General features: G+C 42.0%; 1 protein-coding gene across 6 annotated transcripts in view; it reads left to right on the top strand.

Moving 5' to 3' along the window:
• The window catches only part of SHPRH (SNF2 histone linker PHD RING helicase), a 145,612-nt gene that overhangs the window by 46,831 nt on the left and 78,249 nt on the right, over positions 1-20,532 (top strand). For 5 of the 6 annotated variants that reach the window (XM_034765475.1, XM_034765473.1, XM_034765472.1 and 2 more), the window contains exons 7-14: positions 2,018-2,123; positions 2,729-2,985; positions 3,495-4,175; positions 10,204-10,455; positions 12,215-12,293; positions 12,877-13,040; positions 13,136-13,392; positions 17,932-18,053. In XM_034765475.1, coding sequence (XP_034621366.1) covers positions 2,018-2,123; positions 2,729-2,985; positions 3,495-4,175; positions 10,204-10,455; positions 12,215-12,293; positions 12,877-13,040; positions 13,136-13,392; positions 17,932-18,053 — 1,918 coding nt within the window. Of the gene's footprint in view, positions 1-2,015; positions 2,124-2,711; positions 2,986-3,494; positions 4,176-10,203; positions 10,456-12,214; positions 12,294-12,876; positions 13,041-13,135; positions 13,393-17,931; positions 18,054-20,532 lie in introns of those variants that run through there. The other variant, XM_034765477.1, reaches the window with a different exon arrangement.

Here is a 20,532-nt window from a genome sequence, read left to right on the forward strand (position 1 = left end):
TTTTGGTCTGACCCAGTATGGCCGTTCTTATGTGTAATCTTGGATATTGTGATATCAGAAAAAGAGGTGCTGAAGCAAACTGCTAAATTAAAAAGCAGTGTAGTTGTACCTGTGGTAGTCCCACAGGATATTAGCGAGACAAGATGGGTGTGGTAATATTTTTTTATTGGACCAACTTCTGTTGGTGAGAGAGGCAAGCTTTCGAGCCACACACAGCTCTTCGTGGCTCGAAAGCTTACCTCTCTCACCAACAGAAGTTGGTCCAATAAAAAAAATATTACCTCACCCACCTTATCTTTCACATTAAAAAGCAGAAAGTCATGAGGCCCTGATGATTACATCCAAGAGTTCAGAAGGAACTTAAGTATGAAGTGATGGAGGTGCTAACAAATATGCAGTTTCTAATTATAAACAGCCACTGTTCCTAAGAATTGGAGGGTAGAAAATGTATCTATATTTACAAAAGGCTCTAAGGATGATCTGGGGAATTATAGACCAGTAAACTTTAAATGTGTACCTAGACAACTGGATGAAATGATAAGATAAAATAATATAGAACTAGAAAGGTCATGATATGATACAGTCTAACTAATATGGTTTGTGCATAGGAAAACTGTCTCACTTATCTCTTAGAATTCTTTTAGCTGGTCAATATGGTGGTGGCTAAAGAAGAGCCAGTGGACATAAGTTTATTTAGACTTCCTAAAGGCTTTTGACAAAGTTCCACACAAGAGGCTACTAATTAGACGTAGGGTGAGAGGCAAGCTCCCTAGGAGACAAAGCAAAGAGTAGGATTAAATGGTCTATTTTTGTCATGACAAAAGGTTAACAGCGGGGTGCCTCAAGGTTATGTACTAAGTCCTGTGCTGTTTAATATATTTATTAATTATATGAAAAGGGGGGTGAGTGCAGATTACACGCAATTTTTTAGGTTCGTTTGCACCAGAGAAGATTGTGAGGAACTTCAAAGGGAGCAAAACAAGATAGGTGATTGGGCAACATGATGGCAAATTAAATCCAGTGTCAATTAAAGTACTCATACACTTTCTCAGTTAACTGTAGCAACTCAAGAAAAGGGCTGAGCATCATTATAGATAGCTAAATGAAGACTTAAACTCAATGTAAAGCAGCAGTTAGAAAAGCTAACAAGATATAAGGATGCATAAAGGATGGGATGATGAATAATTCAAAGATTATTATTATGTCTTTATGTAAATCAGTGGTGTGGCCTGGAATACTGCATGCAGTACTGAAATACCCATTTCTAAAAGAATATTACAGAACTAGTATGGTCAGGGACCTGGAAAAAATTATCCTATAAAGAAAGATGAAAAAGATTGGGAGTGTTACCTAAGAAATGAGATGAATAAAAAGGGACACGAGAAAAGTATATAAAATCATGAGTGGTATACAGAAAGTAGATAAGAATTTTCTGTTGTCTCCTATCACAAGAATAAGGACACAGTCAATGAAATTAAAAGGTTGGGATTTCAAAGCTGATCAAAGGAAATATTTATACAATGTATAATTAAACCGTGGAACTCATTGCACAGAAAATTGTGGAGTTTAAGAACTTAACAAGAATTGAGAAAAGATTGGATATTTATATGGATATCAAGAATATCCAGAGTTATAATTTAATAACAGCAGTTTCAGAAGAGCTCTTAAATTCATGCTTCAGAATTCGTCAGTTTCAACCTATTAAAGATCAGGGTGAAACTTAATGTGGAGGGCAGATTATTCCACATCTGCCTACCATGAAGTTCTTGCGCCTTTCTTTGAAACATCTGGCACTGGTCACTGTCTGAAGGAGGAAAATGGTTTAGATGGACCTTGGGTCTGATCCAGCATGGCAATTCCTGTGGTTCTGTGAACGTATTTAATGGGGAACTGATGACTTTGAAGTAACAATGCTTTTTGCTAGTCTGCTATTTGAAAATATTAATTTCATAAAACAGTTCAAAATTATGTCACAGATATACGTCCTGCTACCGATATTGTTTGTTGTTTTTATTAGGGTAAATTGGTGAACTTCTTCGTTCCACCCCAGCCTACTGAAGGAAACAAAAAGAAAAAAACAAAGAAAGTGGAGCTTAAGTCAAAGGAGAAAGTACAGTATCCCAGTAAGTATTCATGGAGAGAGAAAATTTTATGTAAAACAGTTTGCTTATTGAGGTTGTATTGGCAACTTACCAGGAGCGCAAGGGCTGCACCTGATTTGTATGAGGGGAGCAGTTGGCCTTATCTCTGATGCAGAGGTATAGTTTTCCTCAAGAATATAGCACTGCACTCTGGGAACTGTAATCATCCTTACTAATAAACCATAATAAACCATCTTAAAGATAAAACCATTTTAAAGTAAAACCAGTGGTGAGCTGCATTATAGAACTCCATGCAGCACAGCTTTACCTAGAGTAGAGCCATTCTGGCAAGATGGTTTATTGACCAGACCAAAATATTGTACTTGCATATCCCTGTTAATAAAAACAAGATTTCTTTGTTTCCACTGTTATATGTACTCTTAGACAGTATTGAATATCTTGACTGAAAAGTAATGGTCTGCAAGACTAGCTTGAGCAGGACTGCTTACTCTGTTGTCGATCTTAGGGTTTTTTGTTTTTTTTCCCAGATTTTAATTCACTTGCAGGTATTTACAGAGCTACATGAATACATTTTCTCCCATATAACTTTTCATTTTATCTGAACCGTAGTTTCGTTCTGCATGTAGGCTTACGGGTGATGATCTTAGCAGCTGTCAAGGAAATGAATGTGAAGAAGGGAGCTTCCATCATTGCAATATTTAAGTATGTCAGTGCCATATATAGATATGACATACAGAGAAACCGGCGTCTTCTCAAAAGAACTTTGGAAAAACTAATTGCAGAACAAGTAGTAGAGCAGGTTAAAGGTCATGGTCTGGCTGGATCTTTCAAGTTGGGGAAGAATTACAAAGAACAAAAGAGGCATGAGAGAACCAAAAAACAGGTAAAATGAGAGTTGAAAGTATCAATTAAGGCAAATGTTGGATGAAGCTGTTTTATTTTTGCCAATTACATGCTGCCAGAGTGATGCTATTTAAAGGGATCCCCATTAATGCTTGCTTGATGGTATTGACTTTTATTTTAAACAAAAACCTCAAGTATTTGCTTTGAAAACAAAAATAAAGAATTATAATATGTAGACTGTACCAAAAAGAAAAACAAAAATAAAACCCAAAGTAGGTCAAGTTTTGGGGTTAAAAACTTTCACTATGTCCTTCATAAATTTTTGAAGACATTGCTGTAAGGGTTGGCAGATGTTACAGTTTTGTGACCAAAAGGTTTGTGAAACACTTTGAAAAACCCTAAACAAATATTGAGTACTTGGTCCCCAAAACCCAGTCCAAACCAGAAGATATATGTAATGTTAACAGTTTACTCCCAAGGTGGCTATACTTTCCTCATCAAAGAACAAAAAAAAAAAAATTGTCAGTTAAAATTAACTTTATTTTTTAGACAACAAGGAGTTCTGGAAGGATTCAGAAGACATCTTTGCCTAATGCTAAAACTCAAACCAAAGAATCAGCAAGTAAGGTCACATCTTCAGAAAAAGTCAAACCACCCCGGCTGGTGGACATTCCTGCAGAAGAGCATGACTACTGTACAACTAGCAAAAATAACAAAAAGTCTGAGACAGGCCAAAAGACTTGCATAAAAGAAGAAAATCTTCAGCCAAGAGTTATGGACTTGGAATCTGCTGATTTGCAAGGCGACCTCATGTCCAGTGATTCCACCAATCCTGTCCTCACTGCATCTAAAAATACAGATGATGCGGAAGTCCTAAAGGACCAGTCTTCAGACTCCCAAGAACGTGCTGGCAGTGTCATACAGCATGCCAGTTCCATTTTTCCATTCAACACCTCTGACTATCGTTTTGAATGCATTTGTGGTGAGCTTGGCTTGGTTGACTGCAAGGCCCGTGTGCAGTGCCTGAAGTGCCACCTATGGCAGCATGCTGAATGCGTAAACTACAAAGAGGAAAACTTGAAGATTAAGCCCTTTTATTGTCCCCATTGCCTAGTAGCAATGAAACCAGTTTCTACAGGAGCCACTCTGATAATCTCTCCAAGTTCCATCTGCCATCAGTGGGTGGATGAGATCAACAGGCATGTGAGATCATCTTCCCTTCGAGTCCTGGTAAGATGATTTCATCTCATCCTCTCATACCTAGATTCGTAGATTGGAAGAGGAAAACAAACTTTCCTGTTTCATCAATTACCAGTGGGTTTATTGTCATAGAGTTTGTTCAGAAGGGACCACCAGATCATTTAGTCTGACCTCATGTACAGGCCACCACCACCACCACCCAGCACCTCTCCACTAAACTCAATAAATGAAATTAGACCATATTACACAGCCCACAGAAGCCTGGAGCATTATGTGTCACAGGGAGAGAATAGGAGTGACTGAGGTGCACCAATACCCAAAGCCCCTGCAGTGGCAGGAAAACAATTATGTGAGATACACCCAGATAAATCCTGGCAAGTGACCCACACCCACACACTGCAGAGGAATGCAAAAAAAAACCCCTAATGTCACTGCCAATCTGACCTGGGGGGAAATTCCTTCCCAACACCACATATAGTGATCAGTTATAACTTGTGCATGTGAGGTAAGAACCAACCAGGTAAGCACCTGAAGCCACCTCTGAGCACTCTCTCATCCCATCCAGTGTCTGATGTCCAGGCATGACCATCTTTGATGCTTCAAAAGAGGGAGACCAAAAATCACCGCAGAATACATTGGGAGGAGAGGGGGAATCCCTTCCTGACCCCTGCAGGTGACTGGCTGAAACCCAAAAGTGTGAGCTTTTAGGAACATAAGACATAAATCAAATTTGGCAGAAGAGTGGCCTTTGTCAGGATTGTGCATTTCACCATCCATCTGAAAATTCTCCCATATTTGACCAAGTTATAAATTTCTGAAAAATCTCAATTTGCACGTGCTTCATGGAGGTTAGAATTTGGCAGCTTAATTCTCCTAAGATTTTTGTCTGCACTGAGCAATCTAACCCCTCACAGCTGCCACATACCAACCAGATAGTATATGCCCTGTCACCACAGAGTGACTAAACACGTTCTATCCTGGGGCCACAGAAGCTACGCAGGATTTTACCTGCAATTACTCCTGGTTGGCAGAGACTGTTGTGGCACAAGGCACAGGAAATAAGATCAGGGAAACTGGAAAATATACAGTATCTGGTTAAATTCTAGGAGTATGGCATGTACAATCTGAAATCTAACAATGTTAATATTTTAAAGTACTCAAAGTATACGTAAAGTTTTAAGCTTACAATAGTTATTGCACTTTGCTGCAGATGTAACATTTTAACACTGAAATACATCAGTTACAAGCCTTAATTTATCTCATGAATTTAGGTTTTTTTCCCCTTTCAACTACTGTATGCTTCACAAAGGATCCCATTGAAAATGTTGAGGTAAAAGAGAGACAGATACACACATTCTGTTATAATAAATAATAATAAAGATACTTTTATTATAAGACTTCTGGTGGAAGGTCACTAGAGGACATTTATGGACTTTGTTGGTGCTTTTACCACCATCTTTCATGTTCATTCCATGTGTTCCATTGATTCTTCTTGGAGATTCCTTGGAGGATAGAAATAGTAGTCTACTCAAGTTCACACTTTGTTCCTGTTCCTAAAGGTGTTTGACTACATGTTTCTATCTTTGCCTATTCTACCATGATATTCTGCTGTAGGAAAAAAGTGCATGCTTTAACCATTGTTTCCATAACATTGTTGGATGTTAAATCCATGTTAAAGCAGCTAAGCTGAAATACAGCTGTAGTATGAAGTACCAAAATCCTTTTATTCTCTTGCGGGGGTGAAGGAATCAATTGGGAAGCCCAATTTCCTTTCCATTCTATAATTTAATAATAATTTTGAGTTCAGATGTTCTTTCCATGTTAGGTGTGCGCGCTCTGGATTCTCCAGAGAGTTTTTCCCCTCAGTGATATCTGTCGGGCTGGCTGGAGTACCCTCTTGTGCTGTGTGCCTGTGCGCTGGTATAAGGGCCCAGTTAGCTTCACACCCTCCAGTTCCTTCTTACTGCTCATGATAGTCACTGGAGCATCTTCTTTTCCTTTGGCAAACTCTTACTCAGTGGTCTTAGTTTAGTCCTTTTCCCTTGTTTCCCTATCCTTGTTCTTTAATTTCACAGTTTGGACTGTTGTAGATTAGTTGTATATAGTTAGTTGGCGTTTCTTGCTCTGTTAGTGGAGTTTTGTCTGTCCCCAGTGCCAGAGCATTCCTTGATCCCCGGGTTTCAAGCCCTGGGCCTTCTGCAGCAAGCTCATGCCCCTGAGTGACCTGCACTTCAGTTGTCTGAAGTGCGTCGGAGAGACTCATATCAGGTACCATTGCCAGATCTGCTGACACTTCAAACCCTGTATGAAGGACAGGGAGGCCAGCTTGAAGTCCCTCATGATGGAGTCTTCAGAGCTAAGCTGGTCCAACTCAGCACCCAGTACCTTGGAGTTAGTACAGAGTGCTACTCCTGCCATGAGAGACTCTCGGCACCATTCTCCTTCACTGGTGCTGAAGAAAAAATGTAAGAAGCAGCTGACCGAGAGGGAACGTTCCCTGACTTTGAAGAGGGTCAAGCACGGGGAGCGCAGTGGAGACAGCGTCTGGCCACTCCTCTGCCGCTGCTCCGAGGAGGGCATCATCAACTCTGCCTCGTAGGCAGGCTCCGTTGAATCGAGTCCCGGGCCATCCCATTGCTTCAGAGGGGCAATGCGGTACCAGCAGGATTGTCGTACCATGTACCCTGGAGGAATTGGTTGTGGCCAGAGACCTGGCTTTTGGTGCCTCTGTCACCGTCGGTACAGGAGTCAGTGGCATCAATACCAGGAAGCATGTGGCCGAAGCACCAGTTTGGTACCGGCCTCCTCGGTACCTTCTAGAGGGAAACCATCCCTGCTTCCCCCAATGCAGGTCTTCTCTCCCTGGCACCGATGTATACCACCCCTCTATGGTCCCCGGAGGAAGGCTCGTCATTGGACTTGGAAGTGGAGTTGTATTTCCACTTGAGGAGCCACAGCCAGTTCTCTCCCAGGCAGCCCTACCAGTCAATGGACCCAGGTACAGGGGTACTGCCAAGCACTTGGGACAGTGGGCACTGGCCTATGCAGATGCAATGGCCTTTTTGGAACCTGTGGGGGTTTCCCCCATGCAAGAGCCCTCTTTCAGATGCTCGTAATCCATAGTGTCGGAATGAAGTGCCCCCACCCATATGACTGGCATCCAACATGGACTGTGGTACCAAGCATCAGGACATAGATTTATGGGACCCAATTGGTGCCATCCTCTTCTTCCTCCTCACCCAGATGAGGCAGTGTTTGGGGTGTGTTTATCCCCTCCCACACAATGACTTAGTAAGTAGCTCACCAGGAGCTGTTGAAAAGAGTGGCCTCGAACCTTGGGCTGGAAGTGGAGGTAGTTAGTCCTTCCACAGCCTGGTTGAAAACTTGTCTGCTGTGAGCCTATCGAAGGTGACCCCTCCCCTCCCCCCCGCCCCCCATGAGGCCATTATTGGACCGGTAAAAGCCTTGTGGCAAACTCCGTCCTCCTTGACCGTCTGTTTTTGCCTTAGACTATTGGATCATATGGCCGCATGCACATACATAGTACCGCCTGTGAGACTGTGCCTCCGACCCCTTCAAGTGTGGCTGGCCTCAGCGTACATGCCAAGCCATCATCATTTGGACTCGGTGCTTACAGTTCCCACCCACGTCCTCGCCTCTCTAGATTGGTGAAGGGACTCCTGTTCGGTAGGCATGGGCATTCCCTTCATCAGTCCCTAACCATCAGTATCCCTAACCTTTGGATGCATCCGAGCTAGGTTGGAGAGCTCACCTTGAGCAACTCAAACTCAAGGTCTGTGGTTCCAGGAGGAACTCTCCTTACATATAAATGTCAGAGAACTCAGAATGGTTCGCCTAGCATGCCAGGTGTTTATACTCTAGATTGTAGGCAAGGTTGAGAGAGTCCTTATGGACAATATGGCAGACATGTTTTACATCAACAAGTAGGGAGGGACATGCTCTTCCCCCCCCTGTGTCAAGAGGCCATTTGCTTGTGGTTATTCTGTGTGAAGCATTCGATCCATCTCAAAGCCTCTCACCTTCCAAGAGCCTGAAACAATCTGGCAGATTACCTCAGCAGATCTTTCTCCTCTCACCATGAGTGGTCCCTTCACCCCAGTGGTGGGGGATTCTAGTGGTGGGGGATTCCCCTCAGAGATCTGTTTGCAACCAAGCAAAACAAGAAGTGTCAGCAGTTTTGCTCTCTACGTGGGTGCAGCCTGGGCTTGCTTACGGATGCCTTCCTGCTCCATTGGACAAAGCATCTGTTCTATGTGTTTTTCCCCAATTCCTCTCATGCACAAAGTCTTACTCAAGGTCAAGCAGGATAGAGCAAAGATTATTCTTATGGCCCCAGCATGGCCACACCAGCACTGGTTTGGCACCTTTTCAGATCTGTCAGGAGTGACCCAGTGCCGCTCCCTCCCCTCCCAGACCTGATCTCGCAAGACCACAGCCGATTGCACCACTTGAACCTACACTTGACTGCGTGGAAGCTCCATGGAAGCGGAGCTGGCCTGTTCGGAGTCTGCCAGGTATTGCTAGATAGTAGGAAATCATCTACTAGAGTGACTTACCTCGCCAAGTGAAAGCATTTCTCCTTGTGGTCATCCCAATGAGGTCACCTCTCCACTCACTTTTGGAGTATATGCTTCATCTGAAACAGCAGGGCCTAGCCATTTCGCTAGTTAGAGCTCACCTAGTGGCCATCTCCACCTTCCATCCTCCAATGGATGGTAGGTTGTTGTTTTTTTCACATAAAATGTCCATTCACTTTCTTAAGGGCTTATAGAGATTATAACCACAAATTAATGAACCCATTCCACCATTAGACCTAAACCTGATCCTGTTAAGACTCTCAGGCCCTTCCTTTGAGCAGCTGGCATCATGCCCCTTGTCGTACCACTCCTGGAAGGTCGCTTTCCTATTACTGATTACCTCAGCCAGGATGGTCTCAGAGATATGGGGCCTTATTTCAGCCTCCCCACCCCCCTCCTGGTATATGGTGTTCTTTAAGTATAAGGTACAGTTTCTTCCCAACCTCGCGTTCCTCCCAAAGGTAGTTTCACGCATAGTAACCAGTCTATATTTCTGCTAGTATTCTTCCTGGAATCGCACAAGAATAGGGAGGAGTAGCGTCTACACACACTGGATGTTAGGCAGGCCCTCACCTTCTATACAGAAAGGACCAAACTGTTGTGTAAGTCCACGCAGCTCTTCCTGGCAATAGCAGACAGGATGAAAGGCCTACAATTTCAGCCAAAGAATTTCATCCTGGATCACTTCCTGCATTTGCATGTGCTATGAGCAGGCGGGTGCTCCACCTCCTGCCATCTTGACTTGCCTACTCGATGAAAGCTCAAGCTTCCTCAGTGGTGGTTCTGGCCCAGGTCCCAATCCAGGATATTTATAGAGTGGCAACTTGGTCATTGGTGCATACCTTTTCATCTCACTATGCCATCACACAGCAGGCTAGAGATGATGCTGGGTTTGGTAGAGCAGTGTTGCAATCCGCATGTCTATGAACTCCAAGCCCACTTCCTAAGGTTCCACTTGGGAGTCACCTGACGTGAAATGGACTTGAGCAAGCACTCGATGGGGGAAAAAAAGGGTACTAACTTTTCCATAGCTGCTGTTCTTCTAAATGTGTTACTCATGTCCATTCCATGACCCACTCTCCTGCCCCTCTGTCGGAGTTAGCCAGTAAGAAGAAACTGAGAGGGTGCAGAGCCAGTCAGGCCCCTTATATCAATGCATAAGCGTGCAGCACCAAAGGATGCTAGAGCTGTCCTGAAAGATACCACTGAAGGAAAAAATTCCCCGGCAACTGTGAGTGTGATGCATGCACACCTCATGTGGAATGGACATGTGCAACGCATTTTGAGGAACAACAATTACAAAAAGGTTAGTAGCCATTTTTTATGAACTAACGCTACATTATGCAGAGAACATTTTAAGTGTGTGTTCTGTAAAACTATGAAGAGCTCTAACACTTCATTATGAAGTATTTCTTATCTTCAGTCTTTGCTCTCATGTTTGTATATATAAACGTGTGTAGGTGTATCAAGGTGTGAAGAAACATGGCTTCTTGCAGCCTCACATGTTAGCAGAGCAGGAGGTAGTCATCACCACTTATGATGTCCTTCGCACTGAGCTGAACTACGTGGACATCCCTCATAGTAACAGTGAAGATGGGCGCCGTTTCAGGAACCAGAAGCGGTATATGGCCATCCCAAGTCCCTTAGTAGCAGTAGAGTGGTGGAGGATCTGCCTAGATGAAGCACAAATGGTTGAATGCACCACTGCAAAGGTGAGGAAGTCTCCTGAGCATGCCTGTGTTGAAAAAGTTTGACAAGGTTCTTGTAACTTAAAGAAAAAAATAAGATAAAGCTGCTTCTTGACTCTTAACGTGTATTAAACATAAACTTGTCCTTGTAATCTGTTCTTCAGAAGTGACTAATGGTTTGCTTCCTCTTGGAGATATTTACTATTAAATGGTTCCCCGTTGGAGTTTTGGCAGGCTGTGATGTGTATCTAGCTCAAAAAGTATTTAACATGATTTATACCAACAGTTTAAAGAACTAGGTCATCAGGTTGTATACAGTGTTTGACAGTTTCAAAGAACGCACTAGCCTGTTCAGTGACATGGTTTACAGGCACTAATATGTCCTTTAGGTCTAGAAACTATAAAACAGTCAGCAATGACTCGAGAAGCTCTTCAGGCTCATCCTAGCAGTTTGCAGAGGTAGATTATTTTAGATAGCGTTTGCCTAAGGTAGGGAGATAAAAATGCTAACAGAAAATCCTACTCACATAACAATTTATCCCTTGATTTATGTGTATTACACACACCCAGTTAACTTACTTCCTTGTTGTAAACACTTCATCCAGTTTGAATAGATCTGTGATAGTGCTCATCAGCTGTCAAGTGATCCATTTGTTTTTAAAATAAATAAAAGCATAATGAATCTGCTATATATACATACTAGAGCCCTTCCGTGTGTGTGTGTGTGTGTGTGTGTGTGATCGCGCGTGCATGTGTGGGGAGACAAACATAGGTGTATCAGTTCTGCTTTATATCAGTTTTCTGTAGTACAAGGGTTCTCACTCTTCCATAGAGTGAATGTCTTAATAAGTGTGTATCACTTTCACTCCCCCAAATTATTATTTAATATCTATATAGCAAATACATCAATTGCTTACATGTAAAAGTAATGTCAGGGAAGTATTTAATGTAATTTTAGCTGTCTTTTAATGGGAGTTACAGATAGAAACGGGGAGAGCCAGGACCATATTTACAGCAAACTCTGTCTGGAACATGCAAGGGTTATAGAGGTAGCAATCTGAGACCTGTTGCTCTGGATCAGTTCCTTTCTTTTACATGTAAGCAGATGCTGTAGTTGCCACACATGTAGGGAAATCTGTGTTTTTGTGGAATCAAAGTTACTAAGTTCTTTTACTGTACTGTACTAATGACCCTGATGTTTCTCTTCATCATCCCAGGCACAATATCTTCTTGCCCATCCTTTTATTATTATGTTAATGAAAAAACTATCTGTCTCTTACCTGTCAATCAAAAATACTGCTCTCCACAGGCAACTTAGGTGAGTAGCACAGTTGCCAACTTTCAGGCGGTAAATAAGCACACCGACTTTCACAATGAGCCAAAAATCAAGCTAATCCCATTTCAAAACAAGGCCCAAACAAGCCAATCCATAAGAACCCCAACACTCTATTGTGACTAGATCCCCCAGGTGTGCAGTCTGGGACTGTGGTGGGCGCACTGTGCACCCTGACTCCCTTTCCCCCCCTTGCCTCTGCTTGCCAAGAGCTGATCAAAACAAGAATCAACAAGCTACAAGCCCAAAACTAGCCAACAAGCAGTTCACAAACCAATTAAGCCAAAAACAAGCCCAATTTTCACAGGTTTGGCATATCTGGTGAGTAGTGTTTTGCAAAGCTGACACATACAGTCATGGTTCTTCTGAGTGAGTGAGTGAGCTTTTTCTTGGCTCTTGCGGTCTTTTCATGTATTTCTACTTATTGCTATTCCTATCTTCTCTCATTAGGCTGCAGAAATGGCACTCCGTTTGAGTGGAATCAATCGCTGGTGTGTCAGTGGCACTCCTGTACAGCGAGGATTAGAAGGTAAGCTTTGTATAGTCTGTGGTGTTTTTTCCCCCCCCCGATGTATTGGGGCTCTAGGAGAGACAACTAAACTTGCCAATTTTGATATTCCTATCCTAGATTCCTGCAGTAGATATTTTATATTCCTAGAGAAGAATGCTTATAGATTGTAAGACTTAACTGATTTCCTTTGTCATAATATTAAGATGCTATTGAAGGAATGAAACTCTACTGAATTACAGCCACCGCTGGGGTGGTAGGCAGTAAGCAATTGTGCATTGCAGGTTGCAAAATAATGATGGAGAGCAGTATTATTATTTTTTTTAAACAAGATCTTAGCGAAAACTCTTAACTCTTATGGAAAGTGTCATATGATCTTTAAAGTTATACAGAACAGACAGGACCTTGATATTTAAGGTCTCAGCTGAAAGACCACAGCACACAGTAAACTGCATGGAGCTTCATCTGTTTTCTGCAGAAGGGCGATGAACTGTGTGATTTAAGCACTTAGGTATTTCAAACCTGGTGACATTACTGTAGAAAATTTTTTTTGGTGTGGTGTTCTAAAATAGCATACAGTAAAGTAATATTCTTCTTTTATCAGATCTATATGGCTTAGTGCTTTTTCTTGGAGTTGATCCTTACTGGGTCAAACATTGGTGGGATCAGCTTCTGTATCGACCTTACTGTAGGAAAAATCCTCAGCCTCTCTACAACCTAATTGCCAACATAATGTGGAGATCAGCAAAGAAGGACGTGATTGATCAAGTAAATATGGACTTTAAAAAAAATTGTATGTAAATAGCACTTTCACCAAAAACATTTTATTTATTTATTTTATTTTATTTTATTTTACTTTGCAGATTCAGATTCCCCCTCAGACAGAAGATGTACACTGGCTTCACTTTTCTCCTGTGGAGAGACACTTTTATCATCGTCAGCATGAAGTGTGCTGCCAAGATGCACTAGCAAAACTCAGGAAGATTTCTGATTGGACTCTTAAACTTAGCAGCTTGGACAGGAGGACGGTCACTTCTATTCTGTACCCTTTGCTGCGGCTGAGGCAGGCCTGCTGTCATCCACAAGCTGTTCGTGGGGAATTCTTGCCATTGCAGAAAAGGTGAATTTTACCACTGCTTAAATTGGGTGCTGAGGGCTTGATCCTACACTCCTTGAAATCAATGGCAAAGCTCCCATTGAATTTAATGGTACAGGATCAGGGGCCAATGTTGTTACAGTCAGTCAAAAATTATACCTGCTAGTTGAGCCACTTGCAGCTTAGCTGAATCAGGCATGATCATATCTGATGTCAGAAGCTGAGAAGGGTGTAATAAGGTTATTATTCCTAGTAATTCCTAGGTGCCTGAGAAAGTGATTTTGATAGTTCTGTAATTGGCACTCTTCCAGGGACTGACCTTTTACTATGATGAAGAGGGGCACTGTGCTGGTGGAGTTACCATATTTATGATGGGATACAAAACTGAGATCCTAAATTCAGTGGAATTTATTTTTTGTCTTCCCTGTTTGCTGATAAACATTGCACTAGAGCATGAGAACTTGAAAAATGAAACTGACTAGGAAAAAACAAGTGAGCCTATTTAGCCTGCAGGATTCATTGTCTATAAGAAGAGTTATTCACAGAGTGAATAAGCAGCACATTATAGGTTTGTTTTAAATAAACTGTTACTAACAAAGAACTTTTGTGTTTTAAAATAAATTTAGGACTAGACTTTCAAAATCTGTTTGCATACTTTTGTGTGCACACTTGTAAAGATCTTCCCTTCCCCTCACATGCACCCCAGAAGGCCATCACTGCACCAGCCCTGTCTTTAGCCAAAAATGGTTTAATACTGCTCCTTTTGAGCAAGTGAGTGCTGCTCTTTGGCTAGCAACAGAGGGTTGCTAGAGAGCAAGGTATAGGTGCATAATCCTATGCCAGGGACTGAGAGCACTGTCTTTTCTGCATTTTTTTTTTAAGCTTTTGCTGCCACAGGCAGGAAAGAATCAAATTTGTCCCTTAATGTGAATGTATTTCTTCTATTTTCAACCACTTTTTCCTTTGTTCCTCTCTGCTGTCTTCATGCCTTTCCTGTGTGTCTATCCCTCTGTGTCCTTAGTTCCTCCTCCTCCTCCTCCTCTCTCCTGGCAGGGCACCTTCAATGTAGAATTATGCGTGTCTGCTGCTGTAGCTACTGCACAACAGCACAATCTGTTGTAGGACTTTCCTGTCTGATAGTTTTAAAACTGTGGAAGCATGGGTGGAACATGGGAAATACCAGTATTCCCACCAATCCATAGCACATTACTGTTTGAGTACTGCCAAACATTCCAATGATGTAGACGGGCAGCATACAAGCCGTGCTGCTGAATGCACCAGGAATATCCTAGCACTGCATTGATTTCAGTGGAATGTTGATGAGTGACAGCAGCATAGCAATTGCAGTGGAGGATTAGCAATAAAAGATGAACCCCCAGTAAACACATTGTAAGAAAAGGCAGTTTGGAGACACTGTTATATATTTTCTTGTGAACAAGTCCTGTCTGTAGCAATGGACTATTCCCAGAACATGCAGAAGATTTTGCTTATGGCTTCCTTTATTTGCATGTGAATAAACAAGAATTCAGTGCCCAGTATTGTGGTGAATAGGAGAATTGGATTGAAACAAGGAAACTGACGCCTGGAGTGTGTTCTATGAGAGTAACAGAGGGTCCTGTGGCACCTTTAAGACTAACAGAAGTATTGGAGCATAAGCTTTCGTGGGTGAATGCCCACTTCATCAGACGCAAGTAATGGAAATTTCCAGAGGCAGGTATAAATCAGTATGGAGATAACAAGGTTAGTTCAATCAGGGAGGGTGAGGTGCTCTGCTAGCAGTTGAGGTGTGAACACCAAGGGAGGAGAAACTGCTTCTGTAGTTGGATAGCCATTCACAGTCTTTGTTTAATCTTGATCTGATGGTGTCAAATTTGAAAATGAATTGGAGCTCAGCAGTTTCTCTTTGGAGTCTGGTCCTGAAGTTTTTTTGCTGTAAGATGGCTACCTTTACATCTGCTATTGTGTGGCCAGAGAGGTTGAAGTGTTCTACAGGTTTTTGTATATTGCCATTCCTGATATCTGACTTGTGTCCATTTATCCTCTTGCGTAGTGACTGTCCAGTTTGGCCAATGTGCATAGCAGAGGGGCATTGCTGGCACATGATGGCATATATAACATTAGTGGACGTGCAGGTGAATGAGCCGGTGATGTTGTAGCTGATCTGGTTAGGTCCTGTGATGGTGTTGCTGGTGTAGATATGTGGGCAGAGTTGGCATCGAGGTTTGTTACATGGGTTGGTTCCTGAGTTAGAGTTGTTCTGGTGTGGTGCGTGGTTGCTGGTGAGAATATGCTTAAGGTTGGCGGGTTGTCTGTGGGCGAGGACTGGCCTGCCTCCCAAGGTCTGTGAAAGTGAGGGATCATTGTCCAGGATGATCTATGATCTGGTTCTATGAGAGTGTTAATTTTCTCATTATCTGGTAAAGGCAGTGAGTAAGGCTGTCTAGCCATTCCTAAACAGGATATCTTTTAGGTTTTCCTAGAATTTAAACTGAATCAGGAACTTCTCTTGAAATTGATTATTAGTCTCAGATTGTTCAAAGTAAATGAATTAAGGGCTTGTCTATACTTAAAATGCTACAGCAACACAGCTGTAGCGCTTCAGTGTAGATGCTACCTGTCAGAGTAGGTAATCCACCTCCCTGAGAGGTGGTAGTAGCTAGGTTGATGGCAGAATTCTTTTGTTGTTCTAGCCCTGTCTACATGGGGAGTTGGGTTGGCTTAACTACGCAGCTTAGGGGTGTAGATTTTTCAAAACCCGACCAACATAGTTAAACCAACCTAATTTTCTAGTGTAGACCAGGCCTTACAAATTATGAAACTATGTGCTATTTTTGTTTTGCTTTTAGAAATTTTTCACTCTCCATGCTTATGAAAATGAAAGATTAATAGCACTGACTAGAGCTAAGCAGAATATGAGCAGCAGGTGCATTGCATATTTGCCAGTACAACTGAGAAATGTAGCTCAGTATAAATTGCAGTTTTAAATCAATAGCACCTCCATCTCCAACACTGGCATGGCAGCAGGAACATTGAAACTTTGGATAGCAGGAGCAAAGGTTAGGGGAAACCTTAGTATGGGGTAGTCAATTACTTTTTGTCAAGGTCCTAATTTCTTGGTCAAGATATAGTCAAGGTCCTGACTCCAGAGAAGAAGAAAATAAAAAAAAAAATGCAGTAATGATGATACTAAGTAAATAAAAATATTTCACATCTGTTCAAAAGCATCTGGCGGTCTGGATTTGGCCTGTGGTCCCCCTGTTGGCTACCCCTGCCTTAGTAGGTACTGCAGTATTGCTGGGAGGGGAAGATAGGGCCCAGCCAATGCGGCCTCTCCCTGCCTTCACATCCTGGATCCAGACTGTGCAGGGGTGACTCCCCCTTCCCTCCAGGACATGAGGAACAATACAATACCCCTTCATCCCCAAGCCAAGAAATTCCAGGGAGGAGTGAGCCCTGGAACCAGAATCTCAAGCTGGCAGGTTCAGGCACAGAAGCAGCCTAGCAGGGATGGTTGGACACTAATGTGATGTGGCTGATTTCTACCATTTTTACTCTGGTCATTCTCTTCTCATGCTGATTGCTTGTCTGCTTCAACATCCTCCTGCCCAAACTCTTCATCTCAGCCTGACTCCAGCGGCCCTCCATGCTCCCTTCATTCTTCCCTCCCTCTTTCTTCTCTCCTGCCCTTTCCCTTTCACCCCTCTCCTTCCCTTTTTCTTTCTATTTAGCTAATCTCCTGCTAACTAAACCCCACTCAGAGAATTAAAAAAAGTTAAAGGAAGGAAAACATAGTGTAACTACTGTGACATTTGCCAACCATCACTCTGTTCACTTGCTTGTATTGTTGTATCTCCTTTCCCCTGTACTTTGTTTTGTCTATTTAGATTTGCTCATGAACTGTTGCTTATTCTTCATTTGTACAACCCCTAACACAATGGGATCCCTTTTTTCAGTTGGCCCTTATGTGTATCAGCAATACAAATAATAATAATAATTAAAGTAAAAGCAGAAAGACCTATTACAATGTGGAAACATCTCTTTACCGCAATACATACCCTCAGGTCCCTGAGAGGCTGGTGGAGCTGTCATGTTGCTGAAGTAATGAATTGGTCCCTGAGGGAAGGTGCTTTTAAAAATGGATTGTATAGCTCTTTCTCTACAAGAATGGCCTTTATTTCCTTGTCTCTGGAGGAATGGTGCTGTATTATTGAAGTGTAGAGACTTGGACATAGTGGCTCTGAATGAAGGAATGGGAGAAATTCCTGACAGTGGAGTTCTGGCAGGTCTACTTTTCCCAAGTCTCCACAGCATGGGGGAGTTCATTCCTATTCTCTTGACATATACCCTCAGTTAGATTAGTGATTGGGGCACTAGATGTGTGCAGATGCTGCAGCTGAAAGAGAGTGACTGCTAAAACTAAATCATGTCACTCTATTGTCCTTGAGAATATTTATCATGTGGCAAACCTATGTTTGCATGATATATCTGCCATGCATATGACCTTTCATGCAAGTGTAGTATCTGTTTTTCTTTCAAATTTGATCCATTAGATCTTTATTTCAGCACCATGACCATGGAGGAGCTACTGACTTCACTGCAGAAGAAATGTCGAACCGAATGTGAGGAAGCCCATCGACAACTGGTGTGTGCTCTCAATGGTTTAGCTGGTATCCATATAATTAAAGGTAAAAGCAGATTGCTACAGTATGTTACTTCACGCTGTCTGATGGGCGAGTCATGAGGTTAGCTATCATCATAGCAAAATGGCAGGTCCATTGATTTCAGGGAAAAGTGCATATGCGGTCATAGAAAACTGGAACATCATACAGGCAGCATCTGAAGTGCCAACACATTTCTCTGGGCTGACTGGGAAGAAAGAGGTGCAGTATATTGGGAGCTACATCACGGCACTTTCAATTTTTTTAATCCTGTAACACACTTTCTATGTTCACTTTTTAAGGTCTAATCAAGAGAGGATAAAAGCAACAAATCTAGCTTGATTCTGCTATCACACTGGTGTAATTCAAGTGTAACTCCATTGAGGTCCATTGAGTTGCACTAGTGTAAAACTGGTGCAGATGAGGTGAATTAGGGCCATTATTTTCTCACTTTTGTTAGGGCTATGACAGTGGCTACTGTGACAGATACAATGGACACTTGGAATATCCAAAGATTCTTGTATCAACTTTGTAAAAGTTATGTGTATCTTTCTGGGGTAGGGATTATATTCTGGCTTCATGTGGGAGCTAAAGGGTTTCCTGGAAGAATTAAAATCACTAGATGGTGACTGATGCAAATCCCTAGGCAGATAACCAGTCTGGAGAAGCCTCACCCCGGTGGAAAATTGCATAAACTGGTTTGATCTGGTTCAAGAATATATTGTTTTGGGTTCTTTGTTTGCCAGTAAACTGACAACCTTGGAGAGAGGTCACACTCTCCTGATCCAAGAATGGATATGAGACTGTGAGCCGGAGGGACAGGCCCTGTGATAGTACCTGCCAGGGTCTCCATGTGGAAGATGGGTGACAAGCTAAGACTTCATATAAGTTGTTTACTGTTTGAGATGTTTTCTCTATAATGTTTTTGTTGTGAATAAATAGTACTTTCCTTTATGAAGGCTGGCTGGTCACAGGTTAACCCTGTCATTGCCCCTGAAAGAATAGGACCATAAGTGCTGAACTAAAGTTAGACTTGCTGAGGTGATCAGAATGAATTTCAGGGAAGATCGGTGCCTAAATACCCAGCCTAGAGAGAGTGTCACAGGACTCTCCTGAGAAGGGTGATGGCTAGAGCAGTTTGGGCGGGAGTCTGAGTGGCCTTTTTTTTTTTTTGCTTCTTCGGCGTGGCAGGGGTTGCGTGCCCTTTACTGATAGGGATGCGCGATCAAAAAAGTTTGGAGACCACTGGGCTAGAGGCCGGAGATCTAAGAGGGGTGAGAGACTGGGTCAGAGATGCAGCTACCTCTGGAACTGTGACAGCTACATCAAAGGTTTTGTGCAGGTAATAGAACTGCAAACATGTAACTAGCAAAGAGTGGCAAGAGTGGAAGTATGTGTGGTGCTCTAACTTATCAGAAACATTTTTTGTCCTTTGCACATTCATTCTAGTCACTAAACTTTGCTCCTTTAATCTAATGGTCAGTGAAATCTTTGGCTTCTTCCCTAGAATATCATGACATTATATAGTATTTTAAACATTTTAGTAAAATGAGACACACAAAGCCTCAATAACACATATCGTATAACACAAGGATGCTTTTGCCACATTGTTTGTAAGTGGTAATAGATTTTAATGGCATCAATAGCAAGGATTGATACTGCCATTTGAAGTTGAAGGTACAAAAGATAACCAGTTTGGTAGCAGTGATGACAGCACTTTCCACCCTCAAGTCTGGAGCAATTGCTGTGTATACAGAGAATGTAAGAAATACAAGAAGTCATTATGTTATTGCCATTGCAAATACTGTTTAGTTGAAGGAATATTAGCATATAAATGGTAGTGTAGATTCCAGTTGAATCAGTGTGGGGGTTCTGTGAGTTCTAATCAGAAATCTGAAAAATGAAGCAAGGGGAAATAATTGTGTGAATCTGTTACCAAGGAGCATAATTTACTTGGATGCTTAGTTCTAAATGTTCATAGCAAAAGTACAGCTGGTTTGTTTTTTTTGCCCAGTGATCCTTGTTAAAACTAATGAGTTGCATGGAATTACCTCCCCACCCCCTTAGTTATAGTATTAGTACTCACTTTTAAAACAATCTCGTATGAATAAATATATAAGGATAAGTATAAATTTTGTTCAGTTCCTTCCCACTTGCAACTATTAATCGGATGTTGTCCTGGTGATTACCAGTGAACTCTGAAGTGTGTAGTGAAGTGAAGTGCACTATGTTTTGTAACACCTAGTAGTTCAGATAAATCAAATCACATAATGTCATTTTTAGTTAAGCTGCATTAACTTCAACAGTCTCTTCAGTTTACCTTTTCTTCTTTCAATAAAGCTTTTACTAGACTAGCGGCTCTCAACCTTTCCAGACTACTGTATCCCTTTCAGGAATCTGATTTGTCTTGTGTACCCCCAAGTTTCATCTCATTTAAAAACTACTTGCTTTCAAAATCAGACATAAAAATACAAAATTGTCTCTGCACACTGAAAAATTGCGTACT

The sequence above is a fragment of the Trachemys scripta genome, chromosome 3 (genome assembly GCF_013100865.1).
Source record: "Trachemys scripta elegans isolate TJP31775 chromosome 3, CAS_Tse_1.0, whole genome shotgun sequence".
NCBI classification, from domain to species: Eukaryota; Metazoa; Chordata; order Testudines; family Emydidae; genus Trachemys; species Trachemys scripta.